The 21,027-nt window shown below is 37.3% G+C and overlaps 1 protein-coding gene across 1 annotated transcript in view; it reads right to left on the reverse strand.

Moving 5' to 3' along the window:
* sacm1la (SAC1 like phosphatidylinositide phosphatase a) overlaps positions 1–20,218 on the reverse strand; it is a 33,863-nt gene extending 13,645 nt beyond the window's left edge. The window contains exons 1-5 of the mRNA XM_007228537.3: positions 20,127–20,218; positions 11,603–11,700; positions 10,898–10,972; positions 10,084–10,211; positions 1,979–2,128 (exon numbers count right to left, since the gene is read on the reverse strand). Of these exons, the coding sequence (XP_007228599.1) occupies positions 1,979–2,128; positions 10,084–10,211; positions 10,898–10,972; positions 11,603–11,700; positions 20,127–20,155 (480 nt within the window). The 5' untranslated portion in view covers positions 20,156–20,218. The remainder of the gene's footprint in view (positions 1–1,978; positions 2,129–10,083; positions 10,212–10,897; positions 10,973–11,602; positions 11,701–20,126) is intronic.
* Positions 20,219–21,027: the final 809 nt, after the last annotated feature.

Here is a 21,027-nt window from a genome sequence, read left to right on the forward strand (position 1 = left end):
AAAAAAACATATATTTAAGTGTTTTGGTAAAAAATGTGTGTCTGCTTTAAAGGATAGGATAAATGCACAGGTTAAACTGCACTACACTGTACAGACAAACAATGGCAGTGAAGGATGTTTCTATTTCTTCATTGTAATTCTGACTCAGTTTAAGTGTTAAAAAAGGGAAACTAGACATAAAAGACTGAGGAGGTGTTTGTGTATGCCTGGACACAGCAGAAGACCACAAGAGATAAAGGAAGGAAGAAAGAAAAAGAAAGAACAAAGAAAATGAGAGAAGGACACGGAGAGAAAAGGGGACGGAGAGAAAAGGGCTAGAGGAAATAAGATAAGAAACCGGACTGAAAGAAGTGTCTAAGGTTTGGTGCAGAAACAATCCCCTGGCAGATAACCATCTCCCATCTTATTTTTATACCAAGCAGAACACAGGCAGCTTCCGAAAGCTTAATCAGAAAACCAGCGCTAGGAGAATACATGATAAGTACTTCGTTTTTTCCCCGCCTTCTGAAACAACAGCTGCCCTTTACAGAATGCGAACAAAGAGTCCGAAGAGCAAACTTTTTCATAAAGTTTGAGTAAAGGGATTTTCTCTGAATATTTTATTTTAATATTTTCAGAGAAAATTGTAAAGAAGGGTTTTATCTATTGAAGAGAAACCTTACAAGATTTTTATTACAGTTGCAGTGATGAAAACCAGGGGTCATTATGTTTACAGCACAAATATAGCCAATTATTTACTATACAAACCCACCAGTTAAATTACATGAAATTCATGACATGATTATCACAATGGTGATAATTTTGTAATTAATCTGTAAAAAGAAGTTTTCTAATTCCTGTTTTGTTTATATATATATATATATATATATATATATATATATATATATATATATATATATATATATATATATATATATATGCCTCAAATGATAAATACGCTTTTAAAACACATTTCTGGTTAACATTTAGATCTAAAATTGTAATTCAGTTTTTAGAGGTTTTAACACAATTTGGCTATTCAGTTTCTATCACTATCACTAACATGTTTGGGTGTTAAATATACTGGACCTCTTCCAGAAGAGTCCTGGGAATGGTTAAGTGAACATACTGCAACATACAGTAATTTTTCACAGTAAAGTGGGAGGGTGATGGGGTGCTTGAGCGTGTGTGTTTGTGTGTGTGTGTAAGATGAGTAGTTTACAGTTTCAGCATGTCTCCAATAACACTACTTCAATATGAATGAGGCACAGTCTAATGAACTCATACTCTGCGTCTCTATGTCGTTTTTTCTGTCCGTCTCTAAAAGAGAACCAGTCTAAGATGACTTTAGCATTGTGACATGGTCCATTATCACACTGGAAGAGCAAATTAAAATTGCTATGAAATGAAGCACTTGGTCACCATATACTACAATCCTCAAACACGATGTTGGCATTCAAGCAATGACTAGTATTGCAACGGCCCAAAGTGTGTTTATCACCTCACCTACACTAGCCTGGACTGATGACACAAAACAGGTTTAGTCTTATCTGTGAGCCTTATCAGAAATCAAGATTTTATCAAACCAGGCTACAGATTTTTCTGTTCTTAGTTGACAGTAAAAGAAACCAGCATGGTTACTGTAGCCATTCTGTCAGTTCTAACCAGTCTAGACATTCTCTGTTGATCTCACTCATCACCAAGGCTTTTCTGTCTGCTGCCACCCAGTTGATGTTTTTTCTTTATGAACCCGTTCACAGTAAACCTGCGACACTGTCATGGTGGAAATTTTAGATGGTCAGCAGTTCTAGAAATATTCAAACTGGCCCAACTAGCAGCAACAATCATACCACACCTTAAACACCAACTCTCGCACAATACTGAGAAACTCATTGCACCTGGCAAACAGCAATATTGAAGTTACTGTATTTCCTGCTAAGATATTGCTTCCGTTCACACGTCAGTCCCTCTGTTGAATATTTGTCTCTCAGTTTCTTACTCTCTCAAGCAGGCTCATCTCCTGAAAGTCGGGGCTGGTGTTGGCGAGCCGCTGCTGGGTGTGTGTCAGGTCATAGTCGGTGCAGAAGTAGAAGCCATCAGTGTTTAGCACCCCGTTCAGCATCGACAGGAAGGTCTTGTTGTCCTGCATCTATGTAAAAGCATAAGTAAGAATATTAACACAATGGTGACAGTTAGAAATCATTATACTTACACTACTTGTGGACACTTAGTGTAGGTTTTAACTTAGCTTTACCTTATTCTGGCTGTTTATTTTTTAATTAGGAAAACACTTACATCCACAAGTTACAAAATGAACAGCTTAAGGAATTAAATATATCATTTATTGTACTCCCTAAAATAATAAGTGCCAAAAAATTGTGATTTTTAATATTTTTATTTATTTATACATCAACATTTTGCTAGCTTGGCAATGTCCTCAAACTAGAATTCAAAACGTATCCGATTATCAAAACGTACTTTAACATATTTTTGAACAGTATATTACTGCAAGCTGAGAAGAGCTGAGAAGAGCTGGAGCCCCACCCCCATCATGACCACTTTCTACAGAGGGGCCATCGAGAGCATCCTGACCAGCTGTTTCACCGTGTGGTACGGGGCCTGCACAGCATCCTGCCGCAGGACCCTCCTGCGCATCGTGAGAGCAGCTGAGAAGATCGTTGGCACCTCTCTCCCCTCCCTTCAGGACTTGTACAGCTCCCGCCTCACACGGAAAGCCATCCGTCTGGCAGGAGATCCCTCCCACCCACTACACAGCTTCTTCAGCCTGCTGCCATCAGGGAGAAGACTGCGGAGTCTCGGGTCTAGGACCAGCAGACTGCGAGACAGCCCCATCCATCAGGCTGTGAGGATGCTGAACTCTCTTCCTGCTCTACCCCCCATCCCAATCCTGACCCCACACCCTCCCACCAACACAGTACTGAAACTCTGCACTAGAACACACACAGTACTGTAACTTTTGTAAAAGGACCTGCACTACACACCCAATACCTGCACTACTGTTACGCTGCACTGTCATACACACTTTAATTCCCCAAGAACTGGGAACTTTAAGAACTTTACCAGCCTTAAGCTAGATACAACATTTGCACTACTGTTATACGGGTTCTATTTATATTGTCACTTGATCTTAATCACCATTAATATTGCACTATTATCTTCTGTCTCACAAATGTCTATTGTGTTTTTGTTGTATTGTACATATAGTGTCTCCCACTCATTTAGATTATATTTTTATTTCTTTTTATTGCTATTTATATATCTATTTCACCCCCACCACTACTGCACCTTGTTTTTGTCTCATGTATGTCTATTTGTGTCCCTGCTGCTGTATTGTACACATAGTGTCTCCCCTTTTTCTTTATTATCCATTATCTGTACTTGCTGTAAAATTGGGAAGGAGAGTAACGTAATTTCAATTCTATGTATGTCCTGTACATATGCAGCATTGACAATAAAACTACTTGACTTGACTTGACTTGACTTACTGCCCCAACATTACATTCATCACCGAAACAGGTTATGATTTCTGTAAGATTTATTTGAAGGTTGTTGTTTTAGTCATGAAGTGTGTCAGTCATGAAACGAGAGGCAAAAACTGAATTAAGTTTCCATGTATTCTTCCTGATTGTGGAGTAGAATTATTCAGCTCCATTACCATTATAGCATTACAGTAATATAGTATAATATTTAAGATATGCATCTTATACTGGATATTAGGACATGTAAATCCTTTTCCCCCCAAAAAACCTGAAAACTTGTTGCCACAACATGGAATTAGCAGCATAAAATCGGTAGCAGCAAAGATTTTATTTGGAATTCGGGAGAAATGTTGTATGTAGTTTATAGAATAAAACAACCAAGTTCCTTTTATTCAAACATATACCTATAAATAGCAAAATCAGAAAAACTGATTCAAAAACTGACATGGTCACTCAATTTTTTCCAGAGCTGTATGTTCAATATGTGCCTTTAACCATAGATTATTAACAGTCAAATAAATCATTATTTTGATAAAAGCTGCTCTCCATACAGAGATGGACAAATGATGATTGATGATCATGAGACTTGTTGAAGCTAGATTAGTTAGTATGTTACAAAACTTTTGCATGTATGTTTCTTATTGACTGCAAAGTAGCTTTAAATAAAAAAGAAAAAACAAACACTACTCAGAAAAACAAAATGATAGCAAGGTGTCTCCAAACTTTTGATGGGCAGTGTACATAGTTAATTAATGAAAAACACAACACTACATATACAAATAAGTTTCCTGTATCAGGTAGGAGTCGTGTTAATGTAAAACAACATGAAGGTAAGGGGAGAGGTAGGAGCACACTGTGATCCAATCAAGCACATCCCACAGCGCTGAGCATGCTAATCCTGCTCTAAAACTACTCCAATTCACTGCGGCCTGAGTGGAGCTGAAAGCAGCAGCGCATGCATGTAGCACCCTGACAGCTAATTCCTCCAACCAACACCAGCAGCCCCTGAGGACCTTTCCTCTGTCTGAAGTAAGAGGATCTAAACGCTAAGCTAGTTAGCCTGAGAGGCGGAGAAGCTGGAAGGACTTGACAGGGTGACCACTCTCTAACACACACAAACACACACCTTTAGCACTCAATACTGATCACTCCTTATAACAGCAGCTGGGGTGCATCCACAGCTGATTGCAGGGAGGCACTGATAAGGTGAGACTAAATCTGCAGGCCCAACATGCAACGGGTTACTAGTAATAGTGTAAAAATGTATTAAAAGAGAATGTTAATAATATATATATTTTTTAATCGTTAGTGTCAGCCAATGTCTGGATATTTCATACTGATACTTGTTGAGTTATTATTATTATTATTATTATATATATTTTTTTTATTACAAATTTTTATGCCATTTTCTCACAATTTAGACGGCCAATTACACAACCCACTCATTAGAACACCTCCTATCACAATTGATGCCCCAACACCAGGAGGGTGAAGACTAGCACATGGCTCCTTTGATACATGTGAAGTCAGCCACTGCCTCTTTTTGAACTGCGGCTAATGCAGCTTTGCAGAGTAGCATCACAGTGTGCTCGGAGAAACGTGCAGCGACTCGGTTCTGATACATCAGCTCACAGACGTCCTGTGCTGCAGACATTATCCTTTGGAGTGATGTGAGGAGAGAGCGCCATCTACCCATCGTGAGAGAGAGCAAGGCCATTTGTGCTCTCTTAGGGCTCCGGCAGCTGATGGCAAGCTACGTGAACAGGTTCGAACCAGCGATCTCCTGATCATAGTGGCATCGCCTTATTCTGCTAGACCATTCGAAGACCCCCATGCTGAGCTATTTGTTGTATGTCGGAAAAGAACCATGCATTGCTGTCCAATTGTTGCACAAAAAAATGCAAGGCATGTAAATGATACATTTCTAAAGTTACATCGGGGTGTCCACTCTTAAGTATATCAACATTGGCAGATATTTACATGTTATATTGGATATTGGCATCGACCAAGAATTGCATTAGTTAGAAAAAATAAATAAATAAATATATATATATATATACAGTTGTGGTCAAAAGTTTACATACACTTGTAAAAAAACATAATGTTATGGCTGTCTTGAGTTTTCAATAAGTTCTACAACTCTTATTTTTCTGTGATAGAGTGATCGGAACACATACATGTTTGTCACAAAAAACAGTCATAAAATTTGGTTCTTTCATAAATTTATTATGGGTCTGCTGAAAATGTCACCAAATCTGCTGGGTCAAAAATATACATACAGCAACATTAGTATTTGGTTACATGTCCCTTGGCCATTTTCACGGCAACTAGGCGCTTTTGGTAGCCATCCACAAGCTCCTGGCAAGCTTCAGGTCAAATGTTTGACCACTCTTCTTGACAGAATTGGTGCAGTTCAGCTAAATGTGATGGTTTTCTTGCATGAACCCGTTTCTTTAGCACTGTCCACATGTTCTCAATGGGGTTTAAGTCAGGACTTTGGGAAGGCCATTCTAAAACCTTAATTCTAGCCTGGTTTAGCCATTCCTTTACCAGTTTTGATGTGTGTTTTGGGTCATTGTCTTGTTGGAACACCCAACTGCGCCCAAGACCCAACCTTCGGGCTGATGGTTTTAAGTTTTCCTGCAGAATTTGGAGGTAATCCTCCTTCTTCATTATCCCATTTACTTTCTGCAAAGAACCAGTTCCACTGGCAGCAAAACATCCCCAGAGCATAATACTACCACCACCATGCTTGACAGTAGGCATGGTGTTCCTGGGATTAAAGGCCTCACCTTTTCTCCTCCAAACATATTGCTGGGTGTTGTGGCCAAACAGCTCAATTTTTGTTTCGTCTGACCAGAGAACTTTCCTCCAGAAGGTTTTATCTTTGTCCATGTGATCAGCAGCAAACTTCAGCCGAGTCTTAAGGTGCCTTTTCTGGAGCAAGGGCTTCTTTCTTGCACGGCAGCCTCTCAGTCCATGGCGATGTAAAACACGCTTGACTGTGGAGACTGACACCTGTGTTCCATCAGCTTCCAAATCCTTGCAGACCTGCTTCTTGGTGATTCTTGGTTGACTCTTGACCATCCTGACCAATCTCCTCTCGGCAGCATGTGATAGCTTGCGTTTTCTTCCTGATCGTGGCAGTGACACAACTGTTCCATGCACTTTATACTTGCGTATAATTGTCTGCACAGTTGCTCTTGGGACCTGTAGCTGCTTTGAAATGGCTCCAAGTGACTTCCCTGACTTGTTCAAGTCAATAATTCGCTTTTTCAGATCCACACTGAGTTCCTTTGACTTTCCCATTGTAGCTTTTGTAGCTGAGTCTAATCACTGGGTCAAATGAGCCCTATTTAAATGGGCTCATGAGAAGTCAACAGCTGTAGTCAATCAGAATCACTTACAAGAAGTGAAGAGGCCATGACATGAAGCTAATTTGATTGACACAACTCGCTACATCACCAAAATTGACAAATTTTGTTGCTGTATGTATATTTTTGACCCAGCAGATTTGGTGACATTTTCAGCAGACCCATAATAAATTTATGAAAGAACCAAATTTTATGACTGTTTTTTGTGACAAACATGTATGTGTTCCGATCACTCTATCACAGAAAAATAAGAGTTGTAGAACTTATTGAAAACTCAAGACAGCCATAACATTATGTTTCTTTACAAGTGTATGTAAACTTTTGACCACAACTGTGTATATATATATATATATATATATATATATATATATATATATATATATATATATATATATATATACGTATATATATATATATATATATATATATACGTATATATATATATATATATATATATATATATATATACGTATATATATATATATATATATATGTATATATATTTTGGGCTTACTTCCCACCCTAAGGCTGTTATATTGGATATTGGCATCGACCAAGAATTGCATTAGTTAGAAAAAATAAATAAATAAATATAAATATAAATATATATATATATATATATATATATATATATATATATATATATATATATATATATATATATATATATATATATATATATATATATATATTGGGCTTACTTCCCACCCTAAGGCTGTTTTATGGCAGATGCTTTTATATACAGGGCAAATAACATTCTGTTCACAACTAATGTAGCTCTATGACTTTTATCCAAAGACTATTAATTTATCATTGGAGTATATATTTAAAATATATTTTTTTATTTGAATAATCTGATTTTAAAAAGATTTTTTCTTAAACAACTATTCAGGCAGTATTTGTATATTTGTTGTTGCTATTGAAATTACATTCTGATGTTTGAATTTGATATTGGTATAATGATGGTCCATTTTGATTCCAATGGTATGAGCTGCTTGAGTTCCTATGCTGCCTCTGTGTTCCATTAAAATATAAAAATACATAAATAACTAAATTAACTAAAAGATATAAACAGTATGGGCAAGATATCCCAGAAATATTCTCAAATTCAACTTAAAATATAAAAATAAAAAGCACATGGGCTGTCTTGGACTTCCTACGAAAACAGTTTAAGAATAACTCTTTTTTTTTCCTCTGTTAAACATATGTCTCTATTTGATTTGTTTTACAGAACTAAATCACTTCAAAAGACTTACAGGTATGTTAAATCACTGTGAGGTCATAACAATCAACCAACACCTCACTGGTTAGTACAGCACCACAAGAGGGTTGCTAACACTCGTTTTTCATGCTCTTACACTGACCCCTCCAGTTTTGCTGGTTCTTCTGGAGGCAGGCCTCAGTTTCCACCTCCTGTAGGAGAAACACCCTGTTGCTCATCACACTGCAGGCTGCAGCTACACACAGCATTTCAAAGAAACCATTAGCTTTGATGATAATGCACTGTGCCTGCGCGACTGTAATGAGATATTGCTGTAATAGGCTATAATATAAACATGCTGCTGCTGTATGAGGACTCCTTATCATCACCTAGCAATACACACACCTTAAAAAAAAAGCCTTGTTCTGATCTGCTAAAATCACTGGCTCTGCTAAAAACACTGGCCCAGTTTCCTGAACACGGATTAAAAGCTCCCTATAATGAAGCAATGAGAGTTCATTATGTGAAGTGACACACTGTAAACTTAAAAGACTTTTGGGTTCTTCTTTCAATACAACAATACAAAACCACATGCTGCACACATTACATGCATGCGGAAGAGGCCTGTCTGCAGTCGTATGTATGGAGAATTTTTTAACAAAAAATGTGACAGTGACGACCCTGTACTGTTGCACACCTTAAGACGTACTTGCAGGAAGAATCAATCAAAAGACAATTAAGGATAACCAAAAAGAGATGAAAATCAAACCAATTCAAAAGCTCCATAATCTTGATTTATTACATTTACACCTGTAAGAAATCTGCAACAATGAAAGCCCTACCACTAGTCAAAGCTGATGCAACAGTCTGGAGAAAATGGTGGTACTGATGCTTGTTATACTCAACCACATCATCTTCATCCTCATGATTGTGGTTTTCCTGCAGCAGTGTACACAGAATGCTATGCTAGGCTAAAAGTTAATGTTAGCTGAGTGTTTTTGCTATACTACCCTTCAATGCTCTCTACCACCTCAATTATACATCATTTTTGAAACTTAAAAAGCCAAACCCAAAGAATTGAGTGGAGAGCAAGGTTACAATCTCTGTGGTTTGCTGACAACTCTTGGAAATGAGCAACAGTATCATGTAAGACTCAAGAAATATTGTTTTTGTGCTATGATGTGTGGTAGTGCTGCACAATCTGAACTAAAATCAATTATATTATATAAGCTGATAGAGTTTCTCAGTTGGCTTGATGTTGAGATCTTCTCAAGCTGCATACAATTCAGCGAGTGGACAGGGGGAGTCATGTAACTACACACAAAGAAATATGTTTTTAATGGGAAAAACCCAAATGTGGGGAAAGTATTAATGTCAGTTTCGATTCATTTTCGATTAACTGTCCAGCACTATTATGTGTTTCCTGTGTGACACTAAGGTGACCCAAACCGGCCAATAAAAGCAGAGCAGTGTTTTTGCAAAGCATTTTTGCTTTACGCAAAGTCACATACTTACTATTTATACAATAAAGAACTTAAAAAAGAACTTAAAAGACTCAGCTCAAAAGCATTCTATGGAAAGCCTAGTCCTGACTAGAATAGAAAATATAGCTGATGCCGGGAAACCAGCCTTCAAAGCATAAAACTCTTAAAACTATAAATAATGGAACAGTGAAACACTTAACTTAGTAATACCTGAACTGTTACTCAGCATGGGTAAACTTAACTGAGTTTTATTATGAGGTATGGGTGGTTCGGAATTTAAAGTGAAAGATTGTGTATTCCCGGTACCTTGTCATTTTGAAACAAGTGCAGAAAACAGGCAGACACAAGTAGCTGATATTGTGTCTCACATTAAGCCAATATCTCATATCTAACTGAATTGACAATGACAAATTTGTACAGTGTAAAAGCTGGATGACCCATAATCGCTCCTTATGTCTGCTGTTGACATGATAAACCACGCACACTTCTGTGTTTTTTTTTTAATTTCTCATGCATCAGTGGTTTGACCTGTATCTGATACGTACCTGGTTGTCTGTCAGATGCAATATGGTCTTTTTGTAGGAGATCAGGTCGAACTCAACTGCCTTCCACACCGTGTGACCAAACAGACTGCCCACTTTCCTCTTCCGGATGATGACTATAAGGTACATCCCTGCAGACACAAACAAATTAGTACCTCTACCTGCTTCCCATGAAAAAGAACTTACTCCTGCAGCCCTGAGGCTTCTGCACGGTTTCAAACCAAACTATCTAATGTGCCTGGGTTTAAAGAAATAGCTCAGTGCATGGTTAAATTCACCATATTATATACCTCTTTAACTTATTCACAGACAATCAGTTTGACTATTGCTTTGTAAGGTTTGTGCTAGAGCTATGAGGTTTTACATCTTTAACCAGCTTCAAATCAATCATTCCGACACTTTTGAGGTATGTGACATATAATAATAACACTGTTTTATTATGTGTCAAGAACCACATTAGCAAGTCTCCTAGAGATTATGTAACAGATTGAAGTAGTCTGCAGTAAGGGTGCAAGTAGTGTTTAAGGCTGCAGCTTGATGATCTCTTGATGATTCATTGGTGATTGGTTGGGAACACCACTTGTTAGACACACTGTGGGGTTTACATATATGGTTTTATTTATACAGATTGTGTTTTACAAGTTCAAGGTACCTGTGGAATTAAAATGATTAAGTGTGTATTAGCAGAATATAAGACAAAAACTATGGAAAAAAAGCTAAAATAAATGTTTTTAAAACTAAGGGGAAACAGTGTAAACTATTTATTTTAACACGTGTATGCTTACTTTAAGCCTTGCAAAATAACAGTTTGACCTACCAGCCACGAGCCGAATAGTTCCCATAATCCCACAGATGGGCTTGGTAACTCCGGATGGAGGGATGTCCTTAATACCTTTAAAAGACATGTCAGTTCACTTTACAAGAGAGTTACATATATTTTTTTGTTCATTTTCTTTTGCCCAAGAACAACGTTCTTGCTATTCTTTTTTTACTACGAATAAAATAAGAGTGGCACCTTTGTGAAAAGATAAAAAGCCCCTTCCAGCAGTAATAGTATATTTCACACTTTACAAAAAGGAAAATATAAGAACTGGTTATTGACATATATTGACCTATAATTACGATGATCAAACATACCCTATATATAGTTATATTAACAGCTTTTTTAGTTCTTTTTATTCATTGTACATTATTTAAAGAAAAAAAGCTGCCATTTACAGTGTAAAGATTTACAACTAAAGGGAATGAACAGATAAGATAAATAATTATACTGATTTAAGCATTTTACTTTATGTCTTCACATAACCTCAACCTGTTCATTTTTCCACAATATGGAAGATACAGTGCTCCAGGAGTGAACATAGGTGCGTCAATAAATCCAAAAATATATGCATATATGCTTTATGCAATTTCTTTTTGATACAAGCTTGCGTGTGCAGTTCACTTTATTTCCAGGATGAAACCCATTCTGCGCACAGCCTTTGACCACAAATCTGTCTCGGTTCGTCTATTTGGGTTTTACCTTTTAGGGTCATCTCTGTGGAAACCCTGTCGATGACGAGGACATCATTAGACCCATCATCACAGGCCTCGATGTAGAACTTTTCAGGGGTTGCGTGCCTGTGGAAGGGAAACACAGTGGATGGAAATATTCTCCTGAATTATTTCATGTGTATGACATGTGGAAACAACTAAGAAGGGATTATTTTCATAAAAAATAAAGATGTAATTTATTATTAAGTAAATAATTGTTTATTTTAGTAGGACAGCATAGCAAAATCATTCACAGATGGCACTTGCTATCAAATCTAGCAAATCTTGCTAGCAAATCTCTCTCTCTCTCTCTCTCTCTCTCTCTCTCTCTCTCTCTCTCTCTCTCTCTGCCTTGTCTTTCCTGCTATTCATACTGATAATCAGAACCTACTGTAACTGACAGAACAGATTTTGCAACTGCAGCAGCAGTGGATTTTCTCAAGTGATGTAGCTACTGCAGGAAACCATTGCTTACTTGTAGCTATCTGTGGGTACCATTATGATGTTATCATTATTGTGATGAATTCTACCACAGTACACATTGCTGAACATGTCATGGGTATCATTAGCATTTCTGGAACTGTGTAAAACTGCATGCACCACAAAAACGTCTAGAGCAGTGTTTTTCAATCTCTGGGCCACTGCATGGTACTGCATAAGTGCCTGAAGCCAAAATGCAAAATAAAAATTATTTTAAATATACAGAGAGTTTAGCACGTGTAATTTAAGATGTGAAGTTAATCAATAATGAATTAATAAGATGATAAGAGGTTAATTTCTTTGCAAAACAAAGTATGTTAAGATCAAGTCATTGATTGATTTGGTGTAGTACAGTAACATGTCAGGCAGAGCTAGCTAGTAGATTAGCATGCTAGTAGCATTATTAATGAAAGTCTGATTGAACAGGTTCTCCTGTGCTTTGTGTTTTACACATCAAGGATATATAGTTAATACAGGGTCTTTAACAACAAAAGGCCCTGAAGTTGGACCATCTACAAGTGAAGAGAACCAAAAAAAATCAAACATAAAACCATACAAAAAAATAAGCTATAAGTACGCAGCACTAGGCTTCGCGTTAGAGTTTTTCGGGCCCGAAAAATCCAACCTGACCTGGCCCAAGCCTGTGGACGTTCTGCCCAAGCTCGCCCGCCCGCCCCGCCCCATAAACTGTCATTATAAGTCCGAGCCCATGCTTTCTTAGCCATGTCCAGCCCCTATTAGCATCACGGGAAGAAACCATACTCCAACTATGGACAAAAAGACTTGAGGATGACCCCCCTCCCTTTAACATGTGTATTCACTAGGGGTGTCACGATTCTCTAAATCCTCGATTCGATTTCATTTTCGATTTGAGGGTCACGATTCGATTCGATTCTCGATTTTCTTGTTTTTTTTTTTCTTGTTATTATTTTATGCCTCATAAAATTTAAATAATATATTTATTATTATTATTATTATAAATATTATAAATATTATTATTATTATTATTTATTACGATATATATGGTAATGCCATCTAGTGACTTTTTTTGGTAGCAACAGTGTGCACTATTAAAACAAGCAGTTTATCAGAGCTGTGTGTGGATGGCTGGTGAAACTGCTCACTTACATGAAGCTGCAGTTCTTCATCCAACCACTAGTCGGAGCTGCAGCAGCACAAGCCCCGCTCTCTTCACTCAGTCACTACTTCAGTACAGCCCAGCCACGGGCTACAGAGCTCAGCCAGTCCGTTTTTACTGTTTCTGTAAACAAATAAAGGTTTTAACCCCACTAACCGGATAATACAGCTCACTACAGTTCATCTTTCAGCCCAAGCAGCTAACAGCAGCAGGTTAGAACAGCCGACACGGAGTCACTGCTCGGATTACATTATAAACAGGTCAGTTAGCGCGCTGCTAACCTCAGGATGTTTATAACTACGGAGTTTAGTGGACACACCACGGCCGCCAGGTAAGTCTTTTAAAGGCTACTGAAGACTATTAAAGGCTATTAGAGGTTATTGAAAGCATTATTGGGGGGCAGAAATCAGTACAGGCTGGTTAGATAGGTGATGTGGTGAAACTGTGACTAGCGCTGTCACAGTGATGTTTATTAACGTCATTAAAACAGATTTTGTCAGGTATTGTCTTATAAATATTTACACATAACTTATATCTCTCCTGAAAAGCTTTTATTTTAGTCAGAAACACGCTTGTGTTTACTTTATCTGAGAGAAAGATGTTTTTTTAATTCAATGGAAAGCAACAGGTGTAGTCAATTATAAGTTTAAGATTTTTAATCCACCTCACTGTGATCTATAGTCAGTGTTCTCAAGTCACACTGACACACGCATTTCAGCGAGTTCACACGCTCTCACCTGCGCGCACCCACCCTCCGTTAGATACAGATACAAAACCTGCGCGCCCAACCCCCGCCCCCCCTCCCCCCCTATTTGCGTAGCGCGCGCGGGAGGGATCGTCGATCCTCTTTTTGACTTCGATACTCGAGACCATGACCTCATTTCGATTCGATAAAATATCGAGATCGTGACACCCCTAGTATTCACCCATCTGAAACCCTCCCTCCGGGCTCAGAAGCACCGTGGGTCCAGTGGAAGACTCAATCGCCTGAGAACAGGAACAGGACGATCAAAAGCTGCCATGGCTAGATGGGGCTACAAAGTTGGCCAAACCACCTGTGAATGTGGAGAGGACCACACAATGCAGCACTGCCTTGTTTGCCCCCTACTACACAATCAGTGCAGCTTAAAAGATCTTGCCATATTCAATAAAAACGCAAAAGGGAAACAATCATATAACCAACAAGCTTCAAGACACGAAAAGAAGAAGATAAGTCAGAGCCCGATTTAAACCTGACATTTTTTTTAGTAAGTAGAGCGTTAAAACTGAGCTTTTTCCAAAACATCTTCAGGCATTTTAAATGAGTGAAATCTGTTTAAAATGATGTTAATTAACACTGCAACACCAAAGAAGCATAGATTTTTAATTTTTTTTTAAACAGCTATACACAGCATTCCAAATCAAATGCAGACAGGTAAAGGAGCTCACGTGTGCTTGAGCCCCAGAGCTGTGTAATTATAACATCCATCGTGTGCAACTTTTATTTAAAAAAAAAAAAACAGTTTGATTTGTTACTTTGCTATTTTGTAATTATCATGCCATAGTTACACATAAAATAAGTTTATCATTAAAAAACAGGCACCTATGTCAGACCATTTTCTTGAGCCTGCCCCATGTAAAGTGGTGGGAAATCTCGGCCTGAACTAAGCTCTACTTCACGTGCACAGGAAGAAAAAATGACAACGCTGATAGTTGTGATGTATTTGGCTGCAATTTGCAAAAAATATATACATTTTGGGGGCCAAGAAATTTTTTGCAGTGATTTAATTTGGCTGTGGTAACTCCTGGTCTTGATAGCCTGGAAACAACAAAAACAAGGGTAGAGTAACTGTGGTAAAGCACTATAGGGTTTAGTTTTATTTACTTATTTAACTGACTAATGACTAGTGACTTTTGCCATGTGCCATGGAAGCTAAAAACGCTGCACTGACCCGTGTCAATGCAGAATTGAACTGAATGTGGGTGTAATTTTTGCCAGTCTGTTTACACATTCTATTCAGATTCAGATACTTACATAATTACCACCTACTGTGCTGTCCACTGTGGGCGGTAATGCCTTCTTTGATGTATTCTCAGTACACAAATGACACTGTAAGTTAAGGAATGTTAACTGCATGCCTGCATTTTAATTTCTAAAATGAAATGTTCCATGCATCGGGTGCCTACAGTTAGGCTGATCATGTATCATATAAACCTCAATGTAGTCAGTAATACTTACTACCTGCCTTGGGCAGGCACTGCAAAGGTAGCCATAACTGGAGGGCAAGCAGAACAGTCAAACTTCAATCAGAGGAACATGTTGAATTTTTGCTAATCACCCACTTTTTTTTGTAGATTATTATTACCCTGGCTTGGATATTTGCCTACAGTGAACTCTCTGTTCAGCAAGTTCTGACTGAAGCTTTAAATCCATACCTCTAGAGGACAAACATGTTCAAACAGAGCTATTCTGATGCCTCCTGAATGTGGGCCAATTCTGGTTAAGTCTTCCTTCCTTGCTAGTTTGCTGAACAGCACATTTTCAGTGCACTTAAATTTGTTCCTGACCACAGGATACACTCGAAGAGCAGAGTAAGCACATCTCCTGCACGGTAATGTTGGGTTCCATCGTAAATAGGCAGTCAATCCTGCCCTTGTATTAATGCCTGCTTTGGCCTAGTACTGCCTTACATGCTTTTCAAACTATTGCACAAAGAACCACTGTTAGAGGATTACATGACCTCAGATGAAATGCATATGAGCCTATAAAGTGAAACAACAAGGGGCTATTGAAGCACAAATCGCCTTCATCTTGAGTAAAAGACATCTGTCAGCTGGACTAATCAAAGTCCTAGTGTTTTCTTCTTTTTTTAATAGCAGAAAACTACATTTTGAAATGTGGGTAGACACCCTTTCTTATAAATACAGTTATTGTTTTAAGTGGCACCCATCACTGACACAGGTGTGCAAATACTCACACACAGATTGTCTTGTCACTGGAGCAAATTTGTACTACTAGCTCCAGGCCTAATGTCAGGTATGGGCTAGAAATGTACAGAGCCCCACAGCACTAAGTCATGGAGCAATAAAACTATGATCTCTTGAATGATGATGCATGCTCTCTCCATGCATGCTCTCGCCACTCAGCAGTACAGTGCATAGAGTATCACACTGCTTCCAATGACTTGCCTTCAATGTGGCACTATCGTATATTGTCAAATCGTATATTGTCAAATCGTATATTGTCAAATCGTATATTGTCATATCATAATCGCTATGTTAATGATGCACAAGCTGACGTTTTGAGTATGCTAACTTAATTCAGTTAAATTCCAATTTATTTATACAGTGAAATAAGAAATAATTATTTAGTCCCTTGCTGATTTAGTATGTTTGCCCATTGACGAAGACATGAACAGTCTATAATTTTAAAGGTAGTTTAGTTTTAACAGTGAGAGATAGAATATCAAAAATAAAATTCCAAAAATCACATTGTATAAATGTATTTGCATTTAGGAAGTCATCCATGAAAACAAAAATCAATATGCCTTAAATATTTAATATTCAATATGCTTATAATATTGCTTATAGACTGCGGCACATGTGCACTGGGAATGCCCATGCAGTGTTCCAGCATAGGTTAACCTTGCACCCAAGTTTTTCTGTTTCTGTTGTGAGTGTGTTCGGGGCACATGTTCTGTTTATCGGCATGGCCGGTTTGCAAGATCCAGCAAAGATACTTACTGAGCCATGTACTACTTTCATTCACACTTCATTTTCCTCCAAACTGTCAAATCACACTATCTCTCTGTCTCTCTCTACCTCTCTCGTGCTCACACTCGCACAGCTGATATCACTTTTCCTATTTTTCGATTAAAGCGCTCAATTAAACTCAGTAACTCAGCACATTATTCTCATTTAAAAGCATTACAACTACTGTGAGATATGATAATACAGTATATAATAATTTCTGTTAATTAATCATTTCTGTGTTCCTGTCACCAATACAGAGAAATAGCAGCATTTCAAACATTTGAACCAAGCTTATTTACAGAATACTGTGGTGATAAATACAAGTGTTTTTATAAAGTGACTGAAACCCACTCATATTTAGAAAAGCAGACGACTCCACTGCAACAGTCATTTTTATTGTCAATTTGTGTATTTGGTCCAGCTCTCCGGTTTTTTTTTTTTTAATTCTAAATAAAATAAAGGCTTGTTTTATCAGGTAAATCTGCATTAAAGTCACCGTTTCAAGTGCAGTTAGACGGGTCTCTGGCCCGGAGCCGCGAGGCAGCGCTGCACGAGCAGAACTTCAAACACACCGCCAGACCAACCGATTTCTTCGACTAGAGCGAGGTGTGTTAATTTATATTGATACATTTGATTAACTGTAATGTGATTGTACAGGTTTGGACTGACTTTTTATATTTATATTGGATAATGTCAGATTATAATTTTATATTTATTAGTGTATTTGTAAGTTATACTGTAGGAAAAAAGCTCAGGTAACTACACTAGCTAGCCTAGATAACCTAGTTAGCCAATAGCTAACTGCTACCTGTTTAAACTAAATACTGTACATTTTAGCTAGTTAGCTAACCTAGCTAATGTTTAGCCAACCTAGCTAATGATAGCTAGCCTGTTCAGCAAAACACTCAATTCTAGCTAGTTAGCTAGGTAACATTAGCTACGTGGTTAAACACAACAATGTTAACTTTAGCTAGTTAACTTACTAGCTAACATTAGCTAAACACTGTTATTTTACCTGGCTAACAACTAACCTAGGTTAACCTGGCTAATGATAATCACCCAGTTAAACATACATACATATTTATATGAATTATTCTGCCAATATAACACAAATTATTTTATTTACATTTAAATACCAAATATTTAAGCTTAAGAAAATCTGATAGGCCACATGGTTTACACATACGGCATACCTGTCAAGTCTCCCGTTTTGGCCGGGAAACTACCGTATTTTACTCCTCTTTCCCGCCGTCCTCCCGTATTAGTATTTTCCCGTATTTTATTAAAATAAAAAAATATATATTATTGAGGATACAGGGCACTGACCGCGCTGTGTCTCTTAACCAATCGTGGAGCCGGTTCAAGGAGAAAGTCCCGCCTTTCAGGAGAAACAGCCAATCAGCTTGCAAGGAGGGTCAGTGTGGGGAAGCCCCACCCTCCTCGCTGTGAGTTCAGGCAGCTAGTTGGAGCTGCTGATGTTAAAACATACATGCAGCGATTTTTCTAAAAGAAAGGTAACGGTAGTCTAATCATGGAAACTGTGATGAGATTTTTCTGATAGCTGCTTAAAAATACTCCGAAATAAAACACACAGATTAAACCTTTTAAAATAAAAAAAATACAGCTTGTGACTCAGTTTAACTAGAAATGTGGAGAGGACCGACATTAACTGAACTGATCAGGGGTGGAGTGATCAAAAGGAAGAAGTATTAATTAAAATTTATTGTGTAGGCCCCTTAGGACTAATTTTTACTGATGGAATATATCTGGTCCATGTCCTTTTAGTAAAAGCTCATAATACCATTTTTAGGTAACCAACCATTTTGCAGAATTTGTGCACTCTTTGTTCAATTATAAATCCATTAAATAAATAAAAAATATATCATATAAAAGAGTGCATTTATTACAAAAAAGACATGAAATCTTAAATAAAAAAAAGATATAGTAAATGTTTTTTAATTTGGCTGTATTAAAAGAATGACATATGTAGGAATGTCCACAACATGTTCAGATTCTGATAATCTAATTGTAGTGTGTAAGTGGTTCACATGTGGTTATTTTAGATTTTTTGTAAACCTGTTTTAAAATGTAAGAGATACTGAACCTTCGTTGGGCTGGTGGGACGGCTTTAAGCGGACAGAGGAAAATATCCCTTATTTTTAAATCTAAAACTTGACAGGTATGACATACGGGCACTGTTTAATATTTGCACTGGTGATTTAAATGTGTTTTGTTTGTTTCAAGTAAATACAAAAAAATCAACATAATTAAAATAGTTCCATTTAATTACTTAATAAGCAATAATCACTATTTAAAAAGTGCAGGCTAGTACAGCACTAGACTTGTACACATTTCCTAATAACGCAAAATATTGTCAGAATTACAGGAGTTATCCAGATTGTTTTTTTGTCAATATCACACACACACACCAACATGTGTAGATCAATGACATTCCATTTCCCCAAAATGAAGAGCTAAAATCAACTCAATCAATACTATTTTGCTGCAGCCGTAAACTACAGTCTTCTGTGAAGGCTTTGGATTTGATTGCGTTTAGTCATTAGAGCATTACTAAGGTCAGCTACTAACACTGGATCAACTTAATAAAATGTAGAGTAGAGACCACACCTCCCAGCTTAAATGACCACACACACACAACACTTAAGATATGGGCAGTAAGCTGCTCTGGAGAAGTCTGTAAATGCGTTCAATAGCAAGCCAATAATAGTTCAAAGGTTTTAAAGCTTCTGCTTTTCTGTCTAGTACAAAAATACAGAACACACACACACACACATACACACATACGTTTCCAGCTGACCTCAGCAGCCGCAACATTAGCTAGCCATAACTGATCAACATAGTCAGCTGGCAGCCTGACAAGCAAGATACTGCTAATGCGAATATGAATGCAGTGTGGAGTGAGATGGGTGAAGGTGAGGACTGAGGGTGAAATGAAAGAGTGAATGTCTGTGTAGAGCTCAGCTCTCTGATCACTTCTGATCAGCAGCAGTCTCACACACACTCACAGCTGAAACCTGCCCAAACACAGCGCGGCTGAACAGTTCCACTACAGCACAAGGCGAGGTTCATGTACCGAGTGTACAGGACAGGCGGACAGGGCGTGTCTCAGTCTGAATATAAGTAAAATTCACCACAAACTTACAGATTGAATCTCTCGTAGGCGGTCGCCATCTTCACTTCCTGCACACAGACCTCCAGTGACGTTGACGCCCCTGACGTCAGACGTAAGAGCGTCAGGACTGATTTAGCGCTGCTGCTGTAAAACCGCCGCGCTGGAGGATTTTTCATAATAAATTCAGCACGAAAATAACAAAACTAATTAAAGTAGGATTCAACTATTATGTCTTTGGGTTCTAACCTATATATATTTTCCGGCTTTCTAAATAAAAAAAAACAAAATGTAATTTGATTAAATATACAGTTTTGGAAAAAATAAGTGACCACTTTAGTTTCTGAATCAGTTTTATTCTATGAACTATGGACAGCATTTTTTCCCAAATTCCAAATAAAAATGTTGTCATTTAGAGCATTTATTTGCAGAAAATAAGAACTGGCTGGAATAAAAAAAGGGGCAGAGCTTTCAAACCTCAAATAACGCAAATTCATATTCATATATTCATTCAGGTTTTAAGAGTTCAGAAATCAATATTTGGTGGAATAACCCTAGTTTTTAATTAAAGTTTTCATGCATCTTGGCATGTTCTCCTCCACCAGTCTTACACACTGCTTTTAGTTTCTTCCTTTTGATTATATTCCAGAGGTTTTTTAATTTGGTAAACTCAAAGAAATTAATAATTTTAAGTGGTGTTTTATTTTTTCCAGAGCTGTATTTAATTGTAAGAAAAGTTACTTAAATATATATATATACATACATATATATATATATATATATATATATATATATATATATATATATATATATATATATATATATATATATATATATGTATATATATATATTTACATTTTAAGTTTTAGTAAACAAAATTGTTTACAGTATAATGTAAAATATATAAAATAATAAAAAAAACAATGTTAGCACT

The sequence above is a fragment of the Astyanax mexicanus genome, chromosome 3 (genome assembly GCF_023375975.1).
Source record: "Astyanax mexicanus isolate ESR-SI-001 chromosome 3, AstMex3_surface, whole genome shotgun sequence".
In the NCBI taxonomy this organism is placed as follows: Eukaryota; Metazoa; Chordata; class Actinopteri; order Characiformes; family Acestrorhamphidae; genus Astyanax; species Astyanax mexicanus.